The sequence below is a fragment of the Hyla sarda genome, chromosome 7 (genome assembly GCF_029499605.1).
Source record: "Hyla sarda isolate aHylSar1 chromosome 7, aHylSar1.hap1, whole genome shotgun sequence".
NCBI lineage: Eukaryota > Metazoa > Chordata > Amphibia > Anura > Hylidae > Hyla > Hyla sarda.
The window spans coordinates 94,461,224-94,482,125 of record NC_079195.1 but is presented as its reverse complement, the minus strand read 5'-3'; the positions used below and the strand labels follow the sequence as shown (position 1 = coordinate 94,482,125).

At 42.3% G+C, this 20,902-nt stretch overlaps 1 protein-coding gene across 12 annotated transcripts in view; it reads left to right on the top strand.

Annotated features, from left to right (window-relative positions):
* The window catches only part of LOC130282117 (neutral ceramidase-like), a 348,583-nt gene that overhangs the window by 295,947 nt on the left and 31,734 nt on the right, over positions 1 to 20,902 (top strand). For 11 of the 12 annotated variants that reach the window (XM_056530030.1, XM_056530023.1, XM_056530027.1 and 8 more), the window contains 6 exons: positions 961 to 1,110; positions 3,596 to 3,772; positions 4,364 to 4,491; positions 12,621 to 12,698; positions 12,876 to 12,996; positions 14,225 to 14,350. In XM_056530030.1, coding sequence (XP_056386005.1) covers positions 961 to 1,110; positions 3,596 to 3,772; positions 4,364 to 4,491; positions 12,621 to 12,698; positions 12,876 to 12,996; positions 14,225 to 14,350 — 780 coding nt within the window. The remainder of the gene's footprint in view (positions 1 to 960; positions 1,111 to 3,595; positions 3,773 to 4,363; positions 4,492 to 12,620; positions 12,699 to 12,875; positions 12,997 to 14,224; positions 14,351 to 20,902) is intronic. The other variant, XM_056530032.1, reaches the window with a different exon arrangement.

Genomic DNA, 20,902 nt, shown 5'->3' with positions numbered 1-20,902 from the left:
AGTGGTCTCCAAGCCGTGGCCCTCCAGATGTTGCAAAACTACAACTCCCAGCATGTCCGGACAGCCTTAGGCTGTCTGGGCATGCTGGGAGTTGTCGTTTTCCAACTCCTAGAAGCAGCAGTGAAGATCAGTGACGATCTTCACTGCTGCCTCTGCATCCTCCACTTGCCTGCCACCGACTCCACTTGTGCCTGACGGCGCCGTGTCCTCCTCCACTTGCCTGACGCTGCTCTCCGGTCCCCGCTGCCATCGCCAAACCTGCGGTGTGTCCCCACCGCAGCTCTCATCTTCCCCCGCTCTGCCCAGACTTCTAGGGGTGGGCAGAGCGGGGGAAATGAACTTTAACCCCCCCCCCCCCCCCAGTCAGCTGAGACACTGTGATTGGTCCACAGGATCCAATCACAGTGATCGCTGACCAGGACCATCCACAGATGGTCCTGGGGGGGTTGCAGAAGTTGTCCCCTGCTGGTAACAATGGGACTTCTGCCAGTTAACCCGTGCGATGCCGCGCATTGCCGTGTTAACTGAATGACTTATATAAACGTCATGATGCACGAACTACCATCATATCATGACGTTTATATAAGTCATTCTGCGGGAAGGGGTTAAATGCTGACCTTAAATCAACAGATCTCGTGTATATCTGTGACCAGTGCCAACTTGACTAAAATTGTATGCACAGCTAAGACTACAGTCTCCACTGTCGGTCTGTGTTAATATTCTTTACATAATTAAAATGCAATCTGATATACTATGACTGATGATAATAATGGACCACTGTGGGTAAAAAGGATATATGTATACCATTATATCACAATCTTTACCCAAGCGGTGAGGTGAGAAAATCAATTTACCCCACACAGTTACATTAGTTATTATGTAGAATTAGAAACATTTCCAGATATGTTCTGTTTCCCTGAGATATTTGTAGTAGTGACCATGTTTCCTGTCTCTTTCTAGATGGGCTATGCTAGCAGTGATCAACTGGCTGGAGGGCTACACACAAGACAATACAGTCGAGCCTTTATTGTAGCTCAGCCAGATAATTCCAAAAGAGTTGTGTTTGTAAGTGCTGACATAGGAATGGTCTCACAAAGGGTCAGACTGGAGGTATGTACAGTTATTAACCACTTAAGGACCAGGCCCATTTTGGCCTTAAGGAAGAGACCAATTTTATTTTTGCATTTTTTTTCCTCCTCGCGTTCTAAAAATCATAACTCTCTTATATTTCCATCTACAGACCCATATGAGGGCTTGTTTTTTGCATCACCAATTGTACTTTGTAATTACCTCACTTATTTTACCATAAAATGTACGGCGCAACCAAACAAATATTATTTATGGGGAGAAATTTAAAAGAAAACCACAATTTAGCAAATTTTGGAAGGTTTTGTTTTCACGCTGTACACTTTCCGGTAAAAATGACATGTTTTCTTTATTCTGTGTGTCAATACAATTAAAATGATACCCATGTTATATACTTTTCTGTATTGTACCGCTTTAAAAAAAGTCTCAAACCATTTTATCAAAATTAGCATGTTTGAAATTGCCCTATTTGGACCACCTATAACTTTCACATTTTTCCATATATGGGGCGATATGAGGGCTCATTTTTTGCGCAATGATCTGTAGTTTTTATCAGTACCACTTTTGCTTAGGTTTTACTTTTTATAAATTTTTATAAATTTTTTTGGGAATAAAATGTGACAAAAAAGCAGCAATTTTGGACTTTTAAATTTTTTTTACGTTTATGCTGCTCACCGTATGGGATAATTAACAATATATTTTAATAGTTCAGACTTTTATGCACGCAGTGATACCAAATTAATAATTTTTTTACGCTTTTTTGGGGGTAAAATGGGAAAAACAGACATTTTACTTTTTTATTGGGGGAGGGGATATTTCACATTTTTTTACTTTTTTATTTTACCTTTTTTTTTTTTTTACACTTTTTATGTCCCCATAGGAGACTATTCATAGCAATTAGTTGATTGCTAATACTATTCAGTGCTATTTATAGGACACAGCACTGCTCAGTATTATCGGTGATCTTCTTCTCTGGTCTGCTCGATCTCAGTACTAGTCATAGTACTAATCAAATGTCACAGTACTCATAAAGTGTGATGTCATAATAGAATGTCAGATATAGTCCAGTGTCATAAAATTTTTTAGTCAGTCAGAAATGTATAGTCAGCTATGTCTGCTATATGCATAGTCACTGGTTGTGCATAGTCCATAGTCATACTTACTAAAAAAAAAAAATAGTTATGTCATAAGTAAAAGTCATGTCGTCATAGTTATATGCATAAGATAATGAATCCTTTTCTCAAACAAGTCCTAGAGTTATTATGTTCATCAGATTTGCGGAGCATGTATGGACATTAAATACAGAGACTCTTATCACCAGTTCATCAGTTTTCATATTCATTTCATTAGCCTGGAATTGGACGTTGTATGTAATGCTTGCAGACTGCATACGGCCCAGTGGCCATTTCGCTCCTCTCCCTAAGGGGACAGACGTCGAGGGCGACTTATATTAATGGGGTTTGTCATGTCCCGGTACAGAATGTTGTTCTGTACAGTTCCTAAAGGCCCCTCAAGTAGAGTACCTCAAGTTCACAGGGCTCTCCTGCAGGATCCCCCTAGGTCATTATTATGATTTCTAGTGTACATTAATTCTGTATGTTTATTTTAAGTATTGTACAGTGAATATAAACTATGTACAAAGGTTATTAGGATGTTTCAACTGTATAGGACCTTCCTAAGGTCATGTGATATGGTCATGTGATATGTGATCACCTGATACCCAGAGTTCCAGAGGCACAAGCAACCAGCTACCAATGGGCTTTAGTTCAGCCCCCTGATATATAAAGGGCTGTAGTCTCTACACTAGCTCTCTTGGTTCCTGCTCTTACTTCCTGGACACTAAAGCAAGCACCAGTCCTGTACAAGATCAGTCCAGTACAGCTAGGCCAAAGCCTACCAGTCTGCAGACACATCTAATCTGCAAGTCTCTTCTATGTCTACAAGTCAAGTCTCTACTGTCCCTACCAAAATCATAACAGTAGCACAGTGGCCTGCATCATCATTATTACTACCATTACCAGTCCAATCAAGCCTGAGAGGTTTCCTGTGTCCCGGTCACCTCTGTGGAAGTTGGCTATCTGTAAGAAACATTATACTGCCTTCTTCAGTAAAGTTCCAGTTGCATCAAAACCTGCTTTGGACTCTCATTTAATATATGCCATTTCTGGATTGGTTGTTGGCAGTGCTCTACACCATACAACCACATCCTGGCGTCACGAACACTAGGGGTTAACAATATCTTGCCCCAGGGGGTTAATACCATCTGGCCCCACCACCTACACCGCTACACCTCGTGGTCCCGCCATACACCGTGGGTCACCACACTCTTTTTAACCTTTCTTAAAAAGATGAGGACCCCGAAACAGGGGATACCACTCTAATAACTCAGAAATACCTATAAGGGTACATGAAAATGTTTTTACTTAAACTGGATAACCTTTTTTATTAATAAAATAAAAGCATGAATATTACTAAAATCTTGAACATGTAGTTTTTTTTTCTTCTAAAGGTCATGGACAAACTGAAAAACAAATATGGAGAACTTTATGGACAGGACAATGTTATATTAAGTGGAACGCACACACATTCTGGACCTGCTGGATATTTTCAGTACACCATCTATAGGTTGACAAGCAAGGGATTTAGCCGAGAAGCCACTGATGCCATAGTAAATGGTATTGTTGAGGTACCTTCAGCAATAGTTTAATCTTTTATTAAAGGCAAGAATATACTGCAAATAATAGAGTGATCCCTCAACATACGATGGTAATTCGTTACAAATGAACCATTGTTACTTGAATTTTTTTTATGTTGAGGGATCTGTGCAATAATAATATACAAAGTTATACTCACGTGTCCCAGCCGCTCTGGACCGTCACCGCTGCCCTGGATTGTCGCTCTCCATAGCTGTCATCACGTCGCTGCGCATGATGACGACGAAGGAGGGTGACGGCCATGCAGGGGAGCATGAGGAGGTTGGTCCAGAGTGGCGGCGACAGATGATTGACATTCACCGAAGCACACGGGGCACATTAAACGGCTATCCAGCGGCATCTGAAGCAGTCTGCTCTGCCGGATAGCCGTTTTTTCAATGGCCCCGACATACAAAATCATTATACGTTAATGCTGCCTTCAACATACGATGGCCTTTCAGAGTATGTTGAAATGAACATATGTCGGGGCCATCGTAAGTCAGTGGGAGGTCACTGTATATAGATTAGTCATTCAATTGTAGCTCCTATTCTTCTGAATGTATTTTTTTAATCTTTTAATTTAGAGCATTCACATAGCCCATGCGAGTCTAAAAAGAGGACGCGTTTATGTGAACAGAGGTATTCTCGAGAACAGCCATATAAACAGAAGCCCCACTTCTTATCTCCAGAACCCAGAATCAGAGAGGGCCAGGTAATGGATTCTCAGTAAGATAAATATTTTGGATGAAGTATTAATATACCACAAGTTACTTTAGGTTGTCATTATGAACATGTGCTGTTAAGGCATGTAGAGATTACAATAAATATATATATCACTTATACATAAAATATGATTTTGGACAATGTTGTAGAGTAAGTTCAGCATTATCTAGATATACCCCTTAAATGGTGTTAGCAAACCTTTGCCTCAGCCAAGCCCATTCATGCCTTCTGCTTCCCACATTTCCATTACATATATACAATACTTTGGCTTACTGGAAGACCTGACCATGAATGGGGTATGACATTACCTAGTAGTTAGTACTTGGTTAGAGAAAGTAGTATAAATGATTGCATTCACATAATTACTGTAAATATACAACTGTGGTATAGACATGAAATTCTTCACTGCCTAATAAAACTGGTCAGCGTTTAGTACTTTTGTCTGAAAAACTTTACATCCATTTATCAACATTGTAATAGCAAGGAACAATGTGACACCTGAAAATCTATTACATTAAAGTAATCATATAATTCATTTCTACAAAAAATTATTTGTCTTGGATGGCAAAGAACTGTCAGAACAATTATATGTCATTGAGGCGGGTGTGGCGTTGAAGTAAGTTTCATTCCACATCTAAATCCCTAAATTTGAGAAAAATCTTTGAGATGAGCCAGTTGTTTATGGCGCAGGAACGCTGAGAGCTTTTATATGAGAGAACTCAATCAACTGGGAAATTAACTTTCACCAGCAAATAGAAAAAACACTCAGAAGTAATTGCGTAAGTGAGAAATATGGTTTGTGACCGGTTTGATAAGGGCTCGTACCATCCATCTGCCGGCGCTATGCTCTGATCTGCAATTTTGGCTGTGGATTTTTCCTAATGATACTGACATAACCTTGTCATTTTGCACTTCACACACCTGCAACAACAGTGAACACAACATGTGCGGCATCTGCAAAAGCTACATAGAAGTTCAGAGAACATGTAATTGCATCATTTTCTGCAATTCAACAGGTATAAACTAATGCAACATGGAGCTAGAAATGTGCAGCTGATATGCTGAGGGTCAGCTAGGACTTATGGTTCCGCACAATAGCAAAGCTTGGGTCATGGTAGCTGGAGTGAGACCCCTGGCCTTGAGGAATGTTACTAATGCACACAGCTTTGAAAATTAGGGGAGGGGGTCACAATGTTGGTGTAAGTCTCTGACCCCCTGGACACACCTAGTGTAACACCTCTGATGTGTGGTAAAGTGGTGCCCAGTAGTTTTTTTGTGCATACAGTGGCTCAGTGGCATTGTGGCTTAGTGGTTAGCACTGTTGCCGTGCAGCAATGGGGTCCTGGGTTACAATCCCACCAAGGACAACATCTGCAACAAGTTTGTATGTTTGTATGTGAATTTAGATTGTGAGACCCAATAGAGACATGGAATACATTTTAGTGTACAGCGCTGCAGAACCTGTTTATTTTTATAATAATAGAATATCAAGACACCAGGGAGAATGTAACAAAAGGAACAGTTCTCCACTCCGGCAAACTAAGCAATGGTGAATAGCTTCACAGTAGGTACCCCCTTGGTAAGTGACTGGCATGAAATTTATGTAGGGAAATGTTAGCAATAAAGTTTAGCTCTCTAACCCAGCATGCCAGTTCCCGTCTCCATTGCACAAAGCTGACTATTAGCAATACAACCAACAATAATGGAGGCTAATACAACAGATATCTCCAGAACAGGACTGAGGATCCAGGTAAGTGATACCTAGTTGTAATATGGTTCACCCACACTCTAACCTTGTGTATTGGGTTTAGTGTGAAGTCAGTTTCTCTTTAAGTGCATTGTATTCACTCTATTTTAATACTTTTAATATTCTTCTAAATTGTTTTCCTACTAATGACATTGCTGTATATCTATGTATAAGCAGGTACAAGGCCGAAGATGGGGGAAAAGGGGGAGTTGGGGCAAACCAGAACATATATATATAATTTTTTTTTTTATTTAAGAGCCGAGGTACATGCTCTCAATAACCCCAAGTGCAAGTAAAAAGTGCAAGTGTTCACACAAAAATGGGCACAAGGATGCGGTCCATCACAAGCCCCTCTCTGAAAAGAGACAGGCCCCCCAATAAACCAAACCCTTTGCCTCTGGGCCAAAAGGCACCTGCAAGGCTCCAGGTACAATGTCCCCTTTCACCAAAGCTAGTCAGGGACTGATAGTGCTCCTGGCAAACAACCAGGCAAAAACAAGGTTGTCACTGAGGAGCCAGTAAAACCGGCATGGCACCCTTGCCGAGGCAAGGGTGCCTGGGGCTTGGCAGGGAGGTGAGGAACCTAATGGCCACACACCTCCCCTAGACTGGCAGGAGACCCAGAAGGGCTACCGCACTCTGACCAATCCTAGTGTGCAAATGGAACAGAAAACATGGACACATTGACAAAAGTAAATAAATAAGTGGATGTGCGCAGTGTGATACTGCCCGAACATCCAGCCGGATCTATAAAAAATCCTCGTTCCTAGCCAGAAGGCCGGAACACTAAGGGTGAGTGCCCAGAAGAGTGAGAGAAAAAGTGCATGCTATGTGCCATCCTTCAAGTGTGGCGACAAACTCCCAAGTGAATTCTGGCACCCTGGGGTCACCACTTCCAGGGAACTTTTGCACCTCGGCTCTTACTCAACCCGGACCTTTGGGCCAGATCCAGCAGGAACAGGTCTCATAAGGGATAGCTGCTGCTCTCCACACCCATCCCTGGTACACTTGCCCTGCTGTGTGGTTCCCCATCCTGCCTTGGGGGTCTTCCACACTGCCAACTAGCAGGAAAGGTACTACACTTGAACTTAGCCGAAAGGATTTAGATGCCCTAGGCCAGTGATGGCGAACCTTTTTGAGTCCGAGTGCCCGAACCGTAATGCACGCCAACTTTTTTCCCCGGTGCCAGCACAGCAATTAAATCAGAATACACATTAGGGTTGGCAGTATAGTTCCCTCACATTAGGTTGGCAGTATAGTTCCCTCACATTAGGTTGGCAGTTTAGTTCCCCCACTTTAGGGTTGGCAGTATAGTTCCCCCCACAAGGTTGGCAGTATAATTCCCCCCACAAGGTTGGCAGTATAATTCCCCCCACAAGGTTGGCAGTATAATTCCCCCCACAAGGTTGGCAGTATAATTCCCCCCACAAGGTTGGCAGTATAATTCCCCCAAAAAGGTTGGCAGTATAATTCCCCCCACAAGGTTGGCAGTATAATTCCCCCCACAAGGTTGGCAGTATAGTTCCCCCCACAAGGTTGCCAATATAGTTCCCCCCACAAGGTTGACAGTATAATTCCCCCCCACAAGGTTGGCAGTATAAGTTCCCCCCACATTAGGCAGGCAGTGTTCCCCCACATTAGGCAGGCAGTGTTCCCCCACATTAGGCGCAGGCAGTTTTCCCCCACATTAGGCGCAGGCAGTGTTCCCCCACATTAGGCGCAGGCAGTGTTCCCCCACATTAGGCAGGCTGTGTTCCCCCCACATTAGACAGGCAGTGTTCCCCCACATTAGGCAGGCAGTGTTCCCCCACATTAGGCGCAGGCAGTGTTCCCCCACATTAGGCAGGCAGTGTTCCCCCACATTAGACAGGCAGTGTTCCCCCACATTAGGCAGGCAGTGTTCCACCACAGACATACAGCCTCCAGCCATATACAGTGTATGGCTGGAGGCTGTATGTCTGTGTCGGAACACCGAAGATGATGTCCCGCTGGTCACTTACCATGTGCGCGTCATCCTTGGTCCTCCCCAATGCTCTGCTCTGCTTTACGGGCGGACGCAGGGGACGTCAGTGACGTCTCTGAGTGCTCTACCTCCCGGCGGTCCCTGTGTTTTTAAAGCTAACGCGGGGGTCACAGAGAGGTAACCAGGACATCCTTATGTCCCGAAATGACCTTTCGGGGCACAGGGATGTTCGGAATGTGACGGGGGCCTGTGGTCGCATGCCCACAGAGGGGGGTTCGGCGTGCCGCAGATTCGCCATCACTGCCCTAGGCCAAGGCGGATTACTTATTGGCTCAGCATCTGCAAACCAAGACACATGCTGCAGATGCTGAGCCAATAAGTAATCTGCCTTGGCCTAGGGCATCTAAATACAATGCTAGGCAGCAAACTGAACAAACGCCCCTGGTAAGAGTAAGTAAAGAAAATCTGGCTCCAATTCGGGGAAGATACTTGTCATTCAAATTTAGTGGTGCAAGATAAAGCAGAAGTGTTCTCTGTAATGCCAAAGGTCGCTGGTATTTCATGCGGTCCACGAACCTGCTGACATGCTTCCTTAGTGGACCTTTAATTAACCGATATAGAATTGATTCTATAGCGTTTCTTAATATATTGTTAAATGACTAATATATACTTATTTCTGCCAAATGAAGAATATTCTTTTTACATTGTTCAACCATAGAGGTCCCCAAACTAACCATGAAGGTCAAGAGCCACAACTCAAAAATGGAGGGAAGACTAACTAAGTGCACATCATCAAAAATTTATTAATATGCAAATGAAATTTGACACTGGTCTACAGTATTAATATAAAACTCAGTGGCCCTGGAGTATATACTCCATAGTATATAATAAGCTTTCCCTACACTTTGCACTTTTCCCTACATTTTGTTTTTTTTACACATGCTCTGAACTTGAGGGTTTTCCTCAATTCACATGCACCACATTTTCTGTGGAAAACTTAATGGGTTTTTGTGAAAATATCGGGAACATGTCCCTTTTCTGTGACCACACCCCTTTTTTGAGTTTTCTCAGTAAAATGGAGAGTTGGTCAGGTTTTTCATTTCTGGTGCAGACAGAATTCTGGCGCAATGAGACAGAATTCTGGCGCAATGAGACAGAATCTGGCACACAACCCGACAAAACATGTTGGGTTTACAATAGTAAATCACGGCAATTGTGTGTGTGTATGTATGTGTGTATGTGCGAATGTTCCAGCATCACTTCCAAACGGCTAAAGATATTAACATAAAACTTCAAAAAATAGGAAAAAGACCTCACCAAAATTCAGTAGCACACCAGGAGATAATCAAATGTCAATTTTATTAGAAAAAAGAAAATGACAAAGACAAAAACAAATTGCATACACGGTAGTTCATCAATTAATGACATAAACCACATTAAAACCATTTAAAAATCTGGCTCACTATAACCAGTACATAACCTAGGGGAGGGGCCATGAACCCCCTCACCTAAACTGACGCCAATCCTCAAATATTATAAATGAATTTGATAATGAGTATACCAACCATTAGTCCAGTCTAAATATGGACATGCAATATGATAAATAATATAATTCATAAGGTACAAGATCATATACAATATATCGTATAAAGTGCCCAATGTCTGCAAATAGCAAAGCAATTCATAAAGTGCAAGATCATATACAACATATAGTATAGAATGCCTGATGTCTATGCAAATAACAAAGCAACAACAAGGTACGGTAATAGCAAATCGCAGTCACACAGGTACAACTGAAGACAATGAACTAATACTTGCATATCCTAGTATCCCATATCAGAAGCGAGCATCCCAGACCGGAGTGGGGCTGGTATGCGTAATGTAAAAATAAAGAAGGACGGGGTCACTGAGAACCCTGCGCGTTCCGTTGCCCAAATGGCAACTTCCTCAGGGGTGTTGTGCTGAGATGGGCATAAGATGTTTATATATACATGGTCATTAATTGGACATACCCTGCAGGTGTAAGTGAAATGGTCTCCATGTGCTGTGGTAAGGCCGGACGCCATTCTCACTTCCGGTTGCTCGGTATCAGTACCGCTCACCCGGATATGATGTGATGCGCTCAACGTGCGCCCAGATGGAACGCATGGTGAGACGAATCATGAACTATGCGCATGCGCAGAAGCGCATATGCAGTATTACAATAGTTCATGATGCATCTCACCGTGTGTTCCAACTGGACGCACGTTGAGCACATTGCATCATATCCGGGTGAGCGGTACTGATACCGAGCAACCAGAAGTTAGAATTGCGTCCGGCCTTACCACAGCACATGGAGACCATTTCACTTACACCTGCAGGGTATGCCCAATTAATGACCATGTATATATAAACATCTTATGCCCAACTCAGCACAACACCCCTGAGGAAGTTGCCATTTGGGCAACGGAACGTGTGAGATTCTCAGTGATCCCGTCCTTCTTTATCTTTGCATTACGCATACCAGCCCCACTCTGTTCTGGGACGCTCACTTCTGATATGGGATACTAGGATACGCAAATATTAGTTCATTGTCTTCAAATGTACCTGTGTGACTGTGATTTGCTATTACCTTGTTGTTGCTTTATTTGCATAGACATCAGGCATTCTATACTATATGTTGTATATGATCTTGCACTTTATGAATTGCTTTGCTATTTGCACAGACAGCGGGACTTTATACGATATATTGTTTATGATCTTGTACCTTATGAATTATATTATTTATCATATTGCATGTCCATATTTAGACTGGACTAATGGTTGGTATACTCATTATCAAATTCATTTATAATATTTGAGGACGAGTGTCAGTTTAGGTGAGGGGGTTCATGGCCCCTCCCCTAGGTTATGTACTGGTTTTAGTGAGCCAAATTTTTTAATGGTTTTAATGTGGTTTATGTCATTAACTTATGAACTACCATGTGTGCAATTTGTTTTTGTCTTTGTCATTTTCTTTTTTCTAATAAAATTGACATTTGATTATCTCCTGTTGTGCTACTGAATTTCAGTGAGGTCTTTTTACTATTTTTTGGATTGTCCTTTTTAATCACTGAGTAGCACCCTATTTATTATTAGGTTGAGCCCCCTCATTTTTCTTTTTGATTAACATGAAACTTGGCATACATGTTACTTATATGTCAACAACAAACATAGGATAGGTAATTTAACCCTTACCTACGCCCATTTGCGAGAGTCTGGGTTTTTATTTAAAGTCCCATACAAGTCTATGGGAAATATATGTTACTGCATAACTTCCAAACAGCTGGAGATATTTAAATAATACACGTTCACATGTTACTTATATGTAAACTAAAAATATAGGATAGTTAATTTAACCCTAACCTACCCCCATTTGCGATGGTTGGGGTTTTTAAAGTCCAATGCAAATCTATGGGAAATGTATGTTCCAGCATAACTTCCATACAGCTGGAGAAATTTCGATAATACTTGGTCACATGTTACATATATGTCAAATAAAAATATATAATAGTTAAATTAACCTCTAACCTACCGCCATATGTGAAGGATGGGGTTTTTATTTCAAGTCCCGTGCAAGTATATAGGACTTCTGTTGCCATACACCACAAGCTCCGCATCTCCTGATAAATGCGTCATTCCAGCTGGAAAGCCAAAACCCCATGCATGCCATGCCCCATCTTGCAAAGATACGCCCACGATTTAAGCCACACCCCTTTTATTTTCAGTTTACAATATCTTTACCACAATGCAGCCCCACCTGAGGACGGGATATGAGGATTAGAAATGGGAACAGGATATGAGGATGGGATATAAGGTCAGGATATGAGGACAGGATATGAGGACGGCATATGAGGTCGGTATTTGAGGTCGGGATATGAGGTCTGGATATAGGGATGGGATATGAGGTTGGGATATGAAGACGGGATATGTGGTCGGGATATGGGGAAGAGTATGGGGATGGGATATGAGGTCGGGATATGGGGATTAGATATGGGGACAGGATATAGAGATGGGATATGAGGTCGGGATATGAGGTGGAAATATGAGGACGGGATATGAGGACAAAAGCTTCCTCCTTTGTTGCTTTTCCTCCCCCATATGATTAAGGTAGAAAAAAAAACGGACAGTGTCGGGTACTCAGCTAGTACTATCTAAAAATGGCACTGTTTGGTGGTTAACATGTAGTGTTGTCAATTGCCAGTGCATATGGATATAACTCTTTACTATGACAAGCCACACAGTTGGGGGTCACAAGCTACAAGTTGAGAACCACTGGTCTATAGAGATCATTTTATTTTCACAACTGATTTTTTTGAGACAGACGTGGTGCTGCTAATCTGTTGCCTTATTCTAATGAATGAATTGATCATGTATTTGCGACACGCAGGTACTCTTCTAACACAGACAAAGACGTGGTGATAATGAAGATGGTGGACATGAATGGGAAAGATGTGGGGCTCGTCAGGTAATTACAGAGTACAGGAAAACTGTAAAAAAAAAGTTATATTTTATCTATCTAATTATTATGTTATCCCTCTTGCAATCTCCAAAATCATAAAATCTCTTTTTCAGTAATAAACCATTGAGCTTAACCCATAGATCCCAATCAAACATTCCCATTGTTCTGCCATTGTGTTTGCAGTTGGTTTGCGGTGCATGCCGTCAGTATGCCCAATACTAATCACCTGATCAGCAGTGACAACTTGGGTTATGCATCTTACTTGTTTGAACAGGCGAAGAATACAGGATCCCTGCCAGGCGAGGTAACATTGCTACTTATCTTAACTTAAACCTCAATATTAACATTGATACATCACATTGTTGATCACAGTACAGAATAGATAATATGTCAGAACCAAGCACATTGTTAACAAAAATACTATGGAGTTTACAGTATGTGTCACTGCACAATCCCAAAGTTGACCCTAGTGTGTTTATGACAGATTCTGTAGAGACCAATGCTTATGTGACATACTAGGGCCATCAATTATTTCATTTTAGTCCCTTAAATGAAAGTTTACAATGTGCTCTATACATTTAACCCCTTAAGGACTCAGGGTTTTTCCGTTTTTGCACTTTCGTTTTTTCCTCCTTACCTTTTAAAAATCATAACCCTTTCAATTTTCCACCTAAAAATCCATATTATGGCTTATTTATTGCGTCGCCAATTCTACTTTGCAGTGACATTAGTCATTTTACCCAAAAATGCACGGCGAAACGGAAAAAAAAATAATTGTGCGAAAAAAAACCCGCCGTTTTGTAACTTTTGGGGGCTTCCGTTTCTACGCAGTGCATATTTCGGTAAAAATTACACCTTATCATTATTCTGTAGGTCCATACGGTTAAAATGATACCCTACTTATATATGTTTGATTTTGTCGCACTTCTGGAAAAAATCATAACTACATGCAGGAAAATGTATACGTTTAAAAATGACATCTTCTGACCCCTATAACTTTCTTATTTTTCCAAGTACAGGGCGGTATGAGGACTCATTTTTTGCGCCGTGATCTGAAGTTTTTACCATCCCTCTGAAATCACTTCCTGCTCTGCAGCTTTCGGCTTTGCCATCCTACACATAATACTATTAATACAGATAATTCACTTTCTGGGTGAAATGCAGGAAGGAAGCAGTTAAAATAGAGCAGAGAGCTCTTAGTACTACTAGTATGATTTGTAGAATGCATGCAGTAAGCTGCAGGAAGTCTGGAATGTGCAGTTTCGGCCTATAGCTGCAGAGCAGGAAGTGAGGTCAGAAAAAGGAGAACGTTCCTGCCCAGTAATATGCATACCTTGTGTTATTGTTTCCTGGTAACATGTGGACTGGAACAATATGGTATGGTTCATGACTCTAGTAGGCCAATTATACTAATTCCGAAAATATGATGGTGTTTTCATTTAATGAACATACTGAGGCTATATCAATAACACATTTTAATACAGTTTTGCATTGAGCCCTGTAAGCCAACAATACTAGTTCTATTCTTGCAGGGATCATTTGTTGCAGCTTTTGCATCATCAAACCTTGGAGATGTCACACCAAATACCAGAGGTCCTCACTGCACAAACACTGGTCTGTCTTGTGAAAACTCTACTAGCACCTGTCCAATAGGAGGGGTATGTCATGCACCCATTAACCGTTCAAAACCAGACCATTTCTTACATTTTAGCCTTTTGTCTATGTATCGCAAAGAACTGTTTAATGTATTAGTCAACCTACATAAAAAAAAAAAAACCCAGGCTGCTGGCATGAAAAAAATAAAAAGCGGACTTACCTTCAGATGCTGGCCACTGCATTGTCCTGCCTCCACCCTTGATTGGCGGCAGTGTGACATATTGGGTCCCAGCACCAGGGAGAAGACTGGGGCCAAATATGTCACCATCACTGGCCAAAGAGGGACATCGCTGCAGCTGGAAATTAGACCCCCAGCAACCAGGAAGAGGATTGTTTTCGAGGACAGAGAAGCACCGGAGGCACCAGGGGAAAAGGTAAGTCTGGTTTTTTTTTTCTGGAAGCCTGGGCAGGATTCACATAATCCCTTTAAATATTTTTCAGGATATATTAGATATTTCCTTTGTGTTATTAGATTATATATATATCGTGAGATTTTCCCGAGGCACAAATAAAAAATTCTTATAGATATTTCTTGTTCCTTGCTATGCAGCTGCAGCTTCTTTCCTACCTGCTTACATAATACCTTGCAAAGCCAGAGTATCAGTAACCTATTCTTATTCCTCATAATATTTGTGGTACTATACTGTATAAATCTTCCCCAGCACATTGCCGCCTGATCAGTCCAATGCACTTTCACCTCACTTTCTAGAGTATAACTGCATGTATAGTACTGTCAAACAGTAAAGCTCTGCTCCCTGAAATGTGGAGAATGAGCTATAGCTGTGAAACATGAAGCGGACTTTCAGAGGCTTAGTAACAGCAGTGAGAGAACCTGTCATCTCTCTGAAGGGTTAATCTTGCTAAACTATGCAGGTTTTAAAAAGAATCTTTCGAAGGACAAGAACGCTTTAAAAATAATCTTAATAAAAAATAATTGTTAGGTTTGCGATCCAATAAAATATGTAGAAACCAAAATGTAGCTCAGGTTTAATGTCCAACTAAACCCAGTCAGCTGGAAAATCAAAAGGCATAAACATCCCAACAATTAATTTAATTTTTTAGCTAATGTAGCTTTTTTGGAATGCAAAGGTTTTGTTATTTTATGGTTGTGGAAATTGGTATGAAACTTAATTTCTTCAGAGGATGTTTGTACATTGATTATTTTGAAATCTACAAATATATTGGCCCTTAGAGAGACTCAGTAATGGAAAAGTTATATCAAAAGGAAAACAAAATATATATCCTCCTCCGCAAATCGTGTTAAATAATAATATGGAGATGTTGCATTATAGGCGGTGCTAAGCCCATCAGTCAGTGCTAGGATATTGATGTCAGGAATATATTATACTAACTGTACTAGCTGAGTACCTGGCGTTGCCCGGTTTTTCCTTCCTAATCATTGTTGGGGAGGAAAATCAACAAAGGAGGAAGCTTTTGACTTCATATCCCATCCTCATATGTTGTTGTCATATCCCAACCCCATTTTCCAACGCCATATCCCGTTCTCATATCTCAACCTCATATCCCGTCCTCATTTCTCAACCTCATATCCCGACCTCCTAACCCGTCCTCATATCTCAATCTCCTATCCCGACCCCCTATCCTGACCTCCTATCCCATCCTCATATCCCATTCCTCATATCTCGACCTCATATCCCGACCTCCTATCATGACTTCCTATCCCGACCTCTTATCTCGACCTCATATCCCTCATAACTTTGCATTGGCCTGTCTAATCTAATTGTTTCCCTGTAAAAGTTAGCAGTTTTGTTGACCTAAATTAAAGCTTTTGTACCTCAAAATGGTATGTACAGATGTGGAAAATATTGTTCGTACCCTCCTGTTAACCCCTTAAGGACCAAGCCATTTTACACCTTAGGACCAGAGCGTTTTTTGAACATCTGACCACTGTCACTTTAAGCATTAATAACTCTAAGACGCTTTTACCTATCATTCTGATTCCGAGATTCTTTTTTCGTGACATATTCTACTTTATGTTATTGGTAAAATTTTGTCGATACTTGCATCATTTCTTGGCGAAAAATTCCAAAATTTGATCGAAAAATTCCAAAATTTTGCATTAATCTAACTTTGAAGCTCTCTGCTTGTAAGGAAAATGGATATTCCAAATAATTTTTTTTTATTCACATATACAATATGTCCACTTTATGTTTGCATCATAAAATTTTCGAGTTTTTACTTTTGGAAGACACCAGAGGGCTTCAAAGTTCAGCAGCAATTTTAAAATTTTTCACAAAATTTCCAAAATCACAATTTTTCAGGGACCAGTTCAGGTTTGAAGTGGATTTGAAGGGTCTTCATCTTAGAAATACCCCATAAATGACCCCATTATAAAAACTGCACCCCCCAAAGTATTCAAAATGACATTCAGTCAGCGTTTTAACCCTTTAGGTGTTTCACAGGAATAGCAGCAAAGTGAAGGAGAAAATTCACAATCTTCATTTTTTACACTTGCATGTTCTTGTAGACCCAATTTTTAAATTTTTACAAGGGGTAAAAGGAGAAAATGTATACTTATATTTGTAGCCCAATTTCTCTTGAGTAAGCACATACCTCATATGTCTATGTAAATTGTTCGGCGGGCGCAGTAGAGGGCTCAGAAGCGAAGGAGCGACGAGGGGATTTTGGAGAGTACGTTTTTCTGAAATGGTTTTTGGGGGGCATGTTGCATTTAGGAAGCCCCTATGGTGCCAGAACAGGAAAAAATACCCACATGGCATACCATTTTGGAAACTAGACCCCTTGAGGAACGTAACAAGGAATAAAGTGAGCCTTAATACCCCACAGGTGTTTCACGACTTTTGCATATGTAAAAAAATGTTTGAAAAATGTCACTAAAATGTGTGTTTCCCCCCAAATTTCACATTTATGCAAGGGTTAATAACAGAAAATACCCCCCAAAATTTGTAACCCCATCTCTTCTGAGTATGGAGGTACCCCATAAGTTGACCTGAAGTGCACTATGGGCAAACTACAATGCTCAGAAGAGAAGGAGTCATATTTGGCTTTTTGAGAGCAAATTTTGCTCGGGGGCATGTCGCATTTAGGAAGCCCCTATGGTGCCAGGACAGCAAAAAATACCCACATGGCATACCATTTTGGAAACTAGACCCCTTGAGGAACGTAACAAGGAATAAAGTGAGCCTTAATACCCCACAGGGGTTTCACGACTTTTGCATACGTAAAAAAGAAAAAAAAATGTCACTAAAATGTGTGTTTCCCCCCAAATTTCACATTTTTGCAAGGGTTAATAGCAGAAAATACCCCCCAAAATTTGTAAACCCATCTCTTCTGAGTATGGAGGTACCCTATAAGTTGACCTGAAGCGCACTATGGGCGAACTACTATGCTCAGAAGAGAAGGAGTCATATTTGGCTTTTTGAGAGCAAATTTAGCTCGGGGGGCATGTCGCATTTAGGAAGCCCCTATGGTGCCAGGACAGCAAAATAACCCCCACATGGCATACCATTTTGGAAACTAGACCCCTTGAGGAACGTAACAAGGGGTACAGTGAGCATTTACCCCCCACTGGTGTCTGTCAGATCTTTGGAACAGTGGGCTGTACAAAATTTTTAATTTGCACAGCCCATTGTTCCAAAGATCTGTCAGACACCAATGGGGTGTAAATTCTCACTGCACCCCTCATTACATTCCGTGAGGGGTGTAGTTTCCGAAATGGGGTCACATGTGGGTTGTTTTTTTTTTTTTGCGTTTGTCAAAACCGCTGTAACAATCAGCCACCCCTGTGCAAATCACCTCAAATGTACATGGTGCACTCTCCCTTCTGAGCCTTGTTGTGCGCCCCCAGAGCACTTTGCGCCCACATATGGGGTATCTCCGTAGTCGGGAAAAATTGCATTACGAATTCTGGGGGGCGTTTTTCCCTTTTACCTCTTGTCAAAATGAAAAGTATGGGGCAACACCAGCATGTTAGTGTCAAAAAAAAATTCTTTTACACTAACATGCTGGTGTAGACCCCAACTTCACATTTTCATAAGGGGTGAAAGGAGAAAAAGCCCCCCAAAATTTGTTAGGCAATTTCTCCCGAGTACGACGATACCCCATATGTGGCCCTAAACTGTTGCCTTGAAATACGACAGGGCTCCAAAGTGAGAGCGCCATGCGCATTTGAGGCCTGAATTAGGGATTTGCATAGGGGTGGACATAGGGGTATTCTACGCCAGTGATTCCCAAACAGGGTGCCTCCAGCTGTTGCAAAACTCCCAGCATGCCTGGACAGTCAACGGCTGTCCGGCAATACTGGGAGTTGTTGTTTTGCAACAGCTGGAGGCTCCATTTTGGAAACAGTGGCGTACCAGACGCTTTCATTTTTATTAGGGAGGGGAGGTGGGCTGTGTAGGGGTATGTGTATATGTAGTGTTTTTTTACTTTTTATTTTATTTTGTGGTAGTGTAGTGTAGTGTTTTTAGGGTACAGTCACACGGGCGGGGGGTTACAGCGAGTTTTAGCTGCCGCGCAAAATTTGCTGCATCGCAAACTTGCAGCCTGATACTCGCTGTAAGCCCCCTGCCCATGTGAATGTACCCTGTACATTCACAGGGGGGGGACCTCCAGCTGTTGCAAATCCACAACTCCCACAACTGCACAGTCCATCAATGCATGCTGGTAGTTCTAGTTTTGCAACAGCTGGAGGCAAACGGGTTGGGAAACACTGAGTTAGGAAACAGACAATGTTTCCCAACCAGTGTGCCTCCAGATGTTGCAAAACCACGACTCCCAAACATTCTCAGGCATGCTGGGAGTAGTAGTTCGGCAACATCTTTAGAGCCAGATGTTGCCGAACTACAACTCCCAGCATGCTTGGAGTTGTAGTTTTGCAACATCTGGAGGATTACAGTTTGCAGATCACTAATACAGTGGTTCCCAATCTGTGCCCTTCCAGATGTTGCAAAACTACAACTCCCAGTATGCCAAAACTGTCCAGGCATGCTGGGAGTTGTAGTTCTGCAACATCTGAAGGGCCAGATGTTACAGAACTACAACTCCCAGCATGCCTGGACAGTAAGGGCATGCTGAGGATGTGTAGTTTTGCAACATCTGGAAGGGCACAGTGGTCTCCAAACTGTGGACCTCCAGATGTTGCAAAACTACAACTCCCAGCATGCCCAGACGCCAAGGGCTGTCTGGGAATGCTGGGAGTTGTAGTATATAGGGTCCCATTACAGCAATGCATGTCGCTTTACGGCGACGTGCATTGCTGTAAAGGGCCCGACCGCGGCTGAAGATCTACTCACCTGTCGCCGCTGCCGCCGTCTGGATCCGGGTCTTCAGGGACGAGGTAAGTACCGGGGCCGGTCCCCAGCACTCCCCCGTCCCCCGCCGCGTCCTCCGGTCTTCCTCCCGTCCTCTCCGGACTTCAAGGGGCCGGGCAGGACGGGAGGAAGTAACCGCCCCCCCTCCTGCGATTGGTCGGTTAGTTAACCGACGGATCGCAGGGGATCAGAGGAGGTGGCAGGCTTGCCACCTCGCTCCTGTGCTTTAGCATGGTCCTGGCTGTCTGTGACAGCCGGGATCATGCAAAATTACCGGGCGGTCGGGTCCCAGAGACCCGATCAGCCCGGTATCGCCGCAGATCGCAAGGGCGATTTCCCTTGCGATTTGCGGCGATCGCCGACATGGGGGGCCTACATGGCCCCCCTCGGCGTTTGCCCCGGATGCATCCAGTTCCGATCTCTGCCCGGCGAGCGGCAGAGACCGGAAAAGGCCATGACGTTGTGGAACGTCATTGGTCCTTAAAGCCCAGGGTGCCATGACGTTCCACAACGTCATTGGTCCTTAAGAGGTTAAAGACAGAGAAAAACACAATTACCCTGAAATAAGTTGAACCTGATAAAATTAAAGGGGGACATTTTGTTCAGAACACTTGGAGCCGGAGCCTATGATCGTGATGTCATGACCACACCCCGTGATGTCACATCACGCCCCCTCCATTCATGTCTATAGGAGGGGGCGTGTCGGCCAACATGCCCCCTCCCATAGACATGAATGGAGGAGACATGGTGCGATGTGAAAAGGGTGGCATGGCCGTGACGTCATGACCATTGCCGCAGGGTGCAGCAGGAGATCGAGAGGAGCCCCAGCAGTGGGACCGCAGAGATAAGATGTCTAGCAGCGGAGGGCCCCTTTAAGAATGAATAAGTATTTACTAAAAATAAATTGATAAAGAATAGACATTACTTTTAAATATTTGTTCAATAGAATCATAAAAAGATTATATTCATCCAGCAGTCGCAGGTGTGAAGGTGTCTTCTCCAGACTTTTCATTTTTCATTTTAAAAAAGCAATGTGATTGGTTGCTATTGGCTACTGCACAACTCTTCCCCTAAACAGGTTTTCATAAATCTCCCCCAAGCTGCTTTGTTTGGTTCTAACAATAAAAATAAGCATCTAATATACAGAGGAAATGCTTACAAAACACCAATGTGTTTCTAATGGTTTCCAGCCTTAGTCAAACCAGGGCTTCCACTCTTTAAAAGAATATTCCTGATTTTTAAATATAGCATTATTTTTAA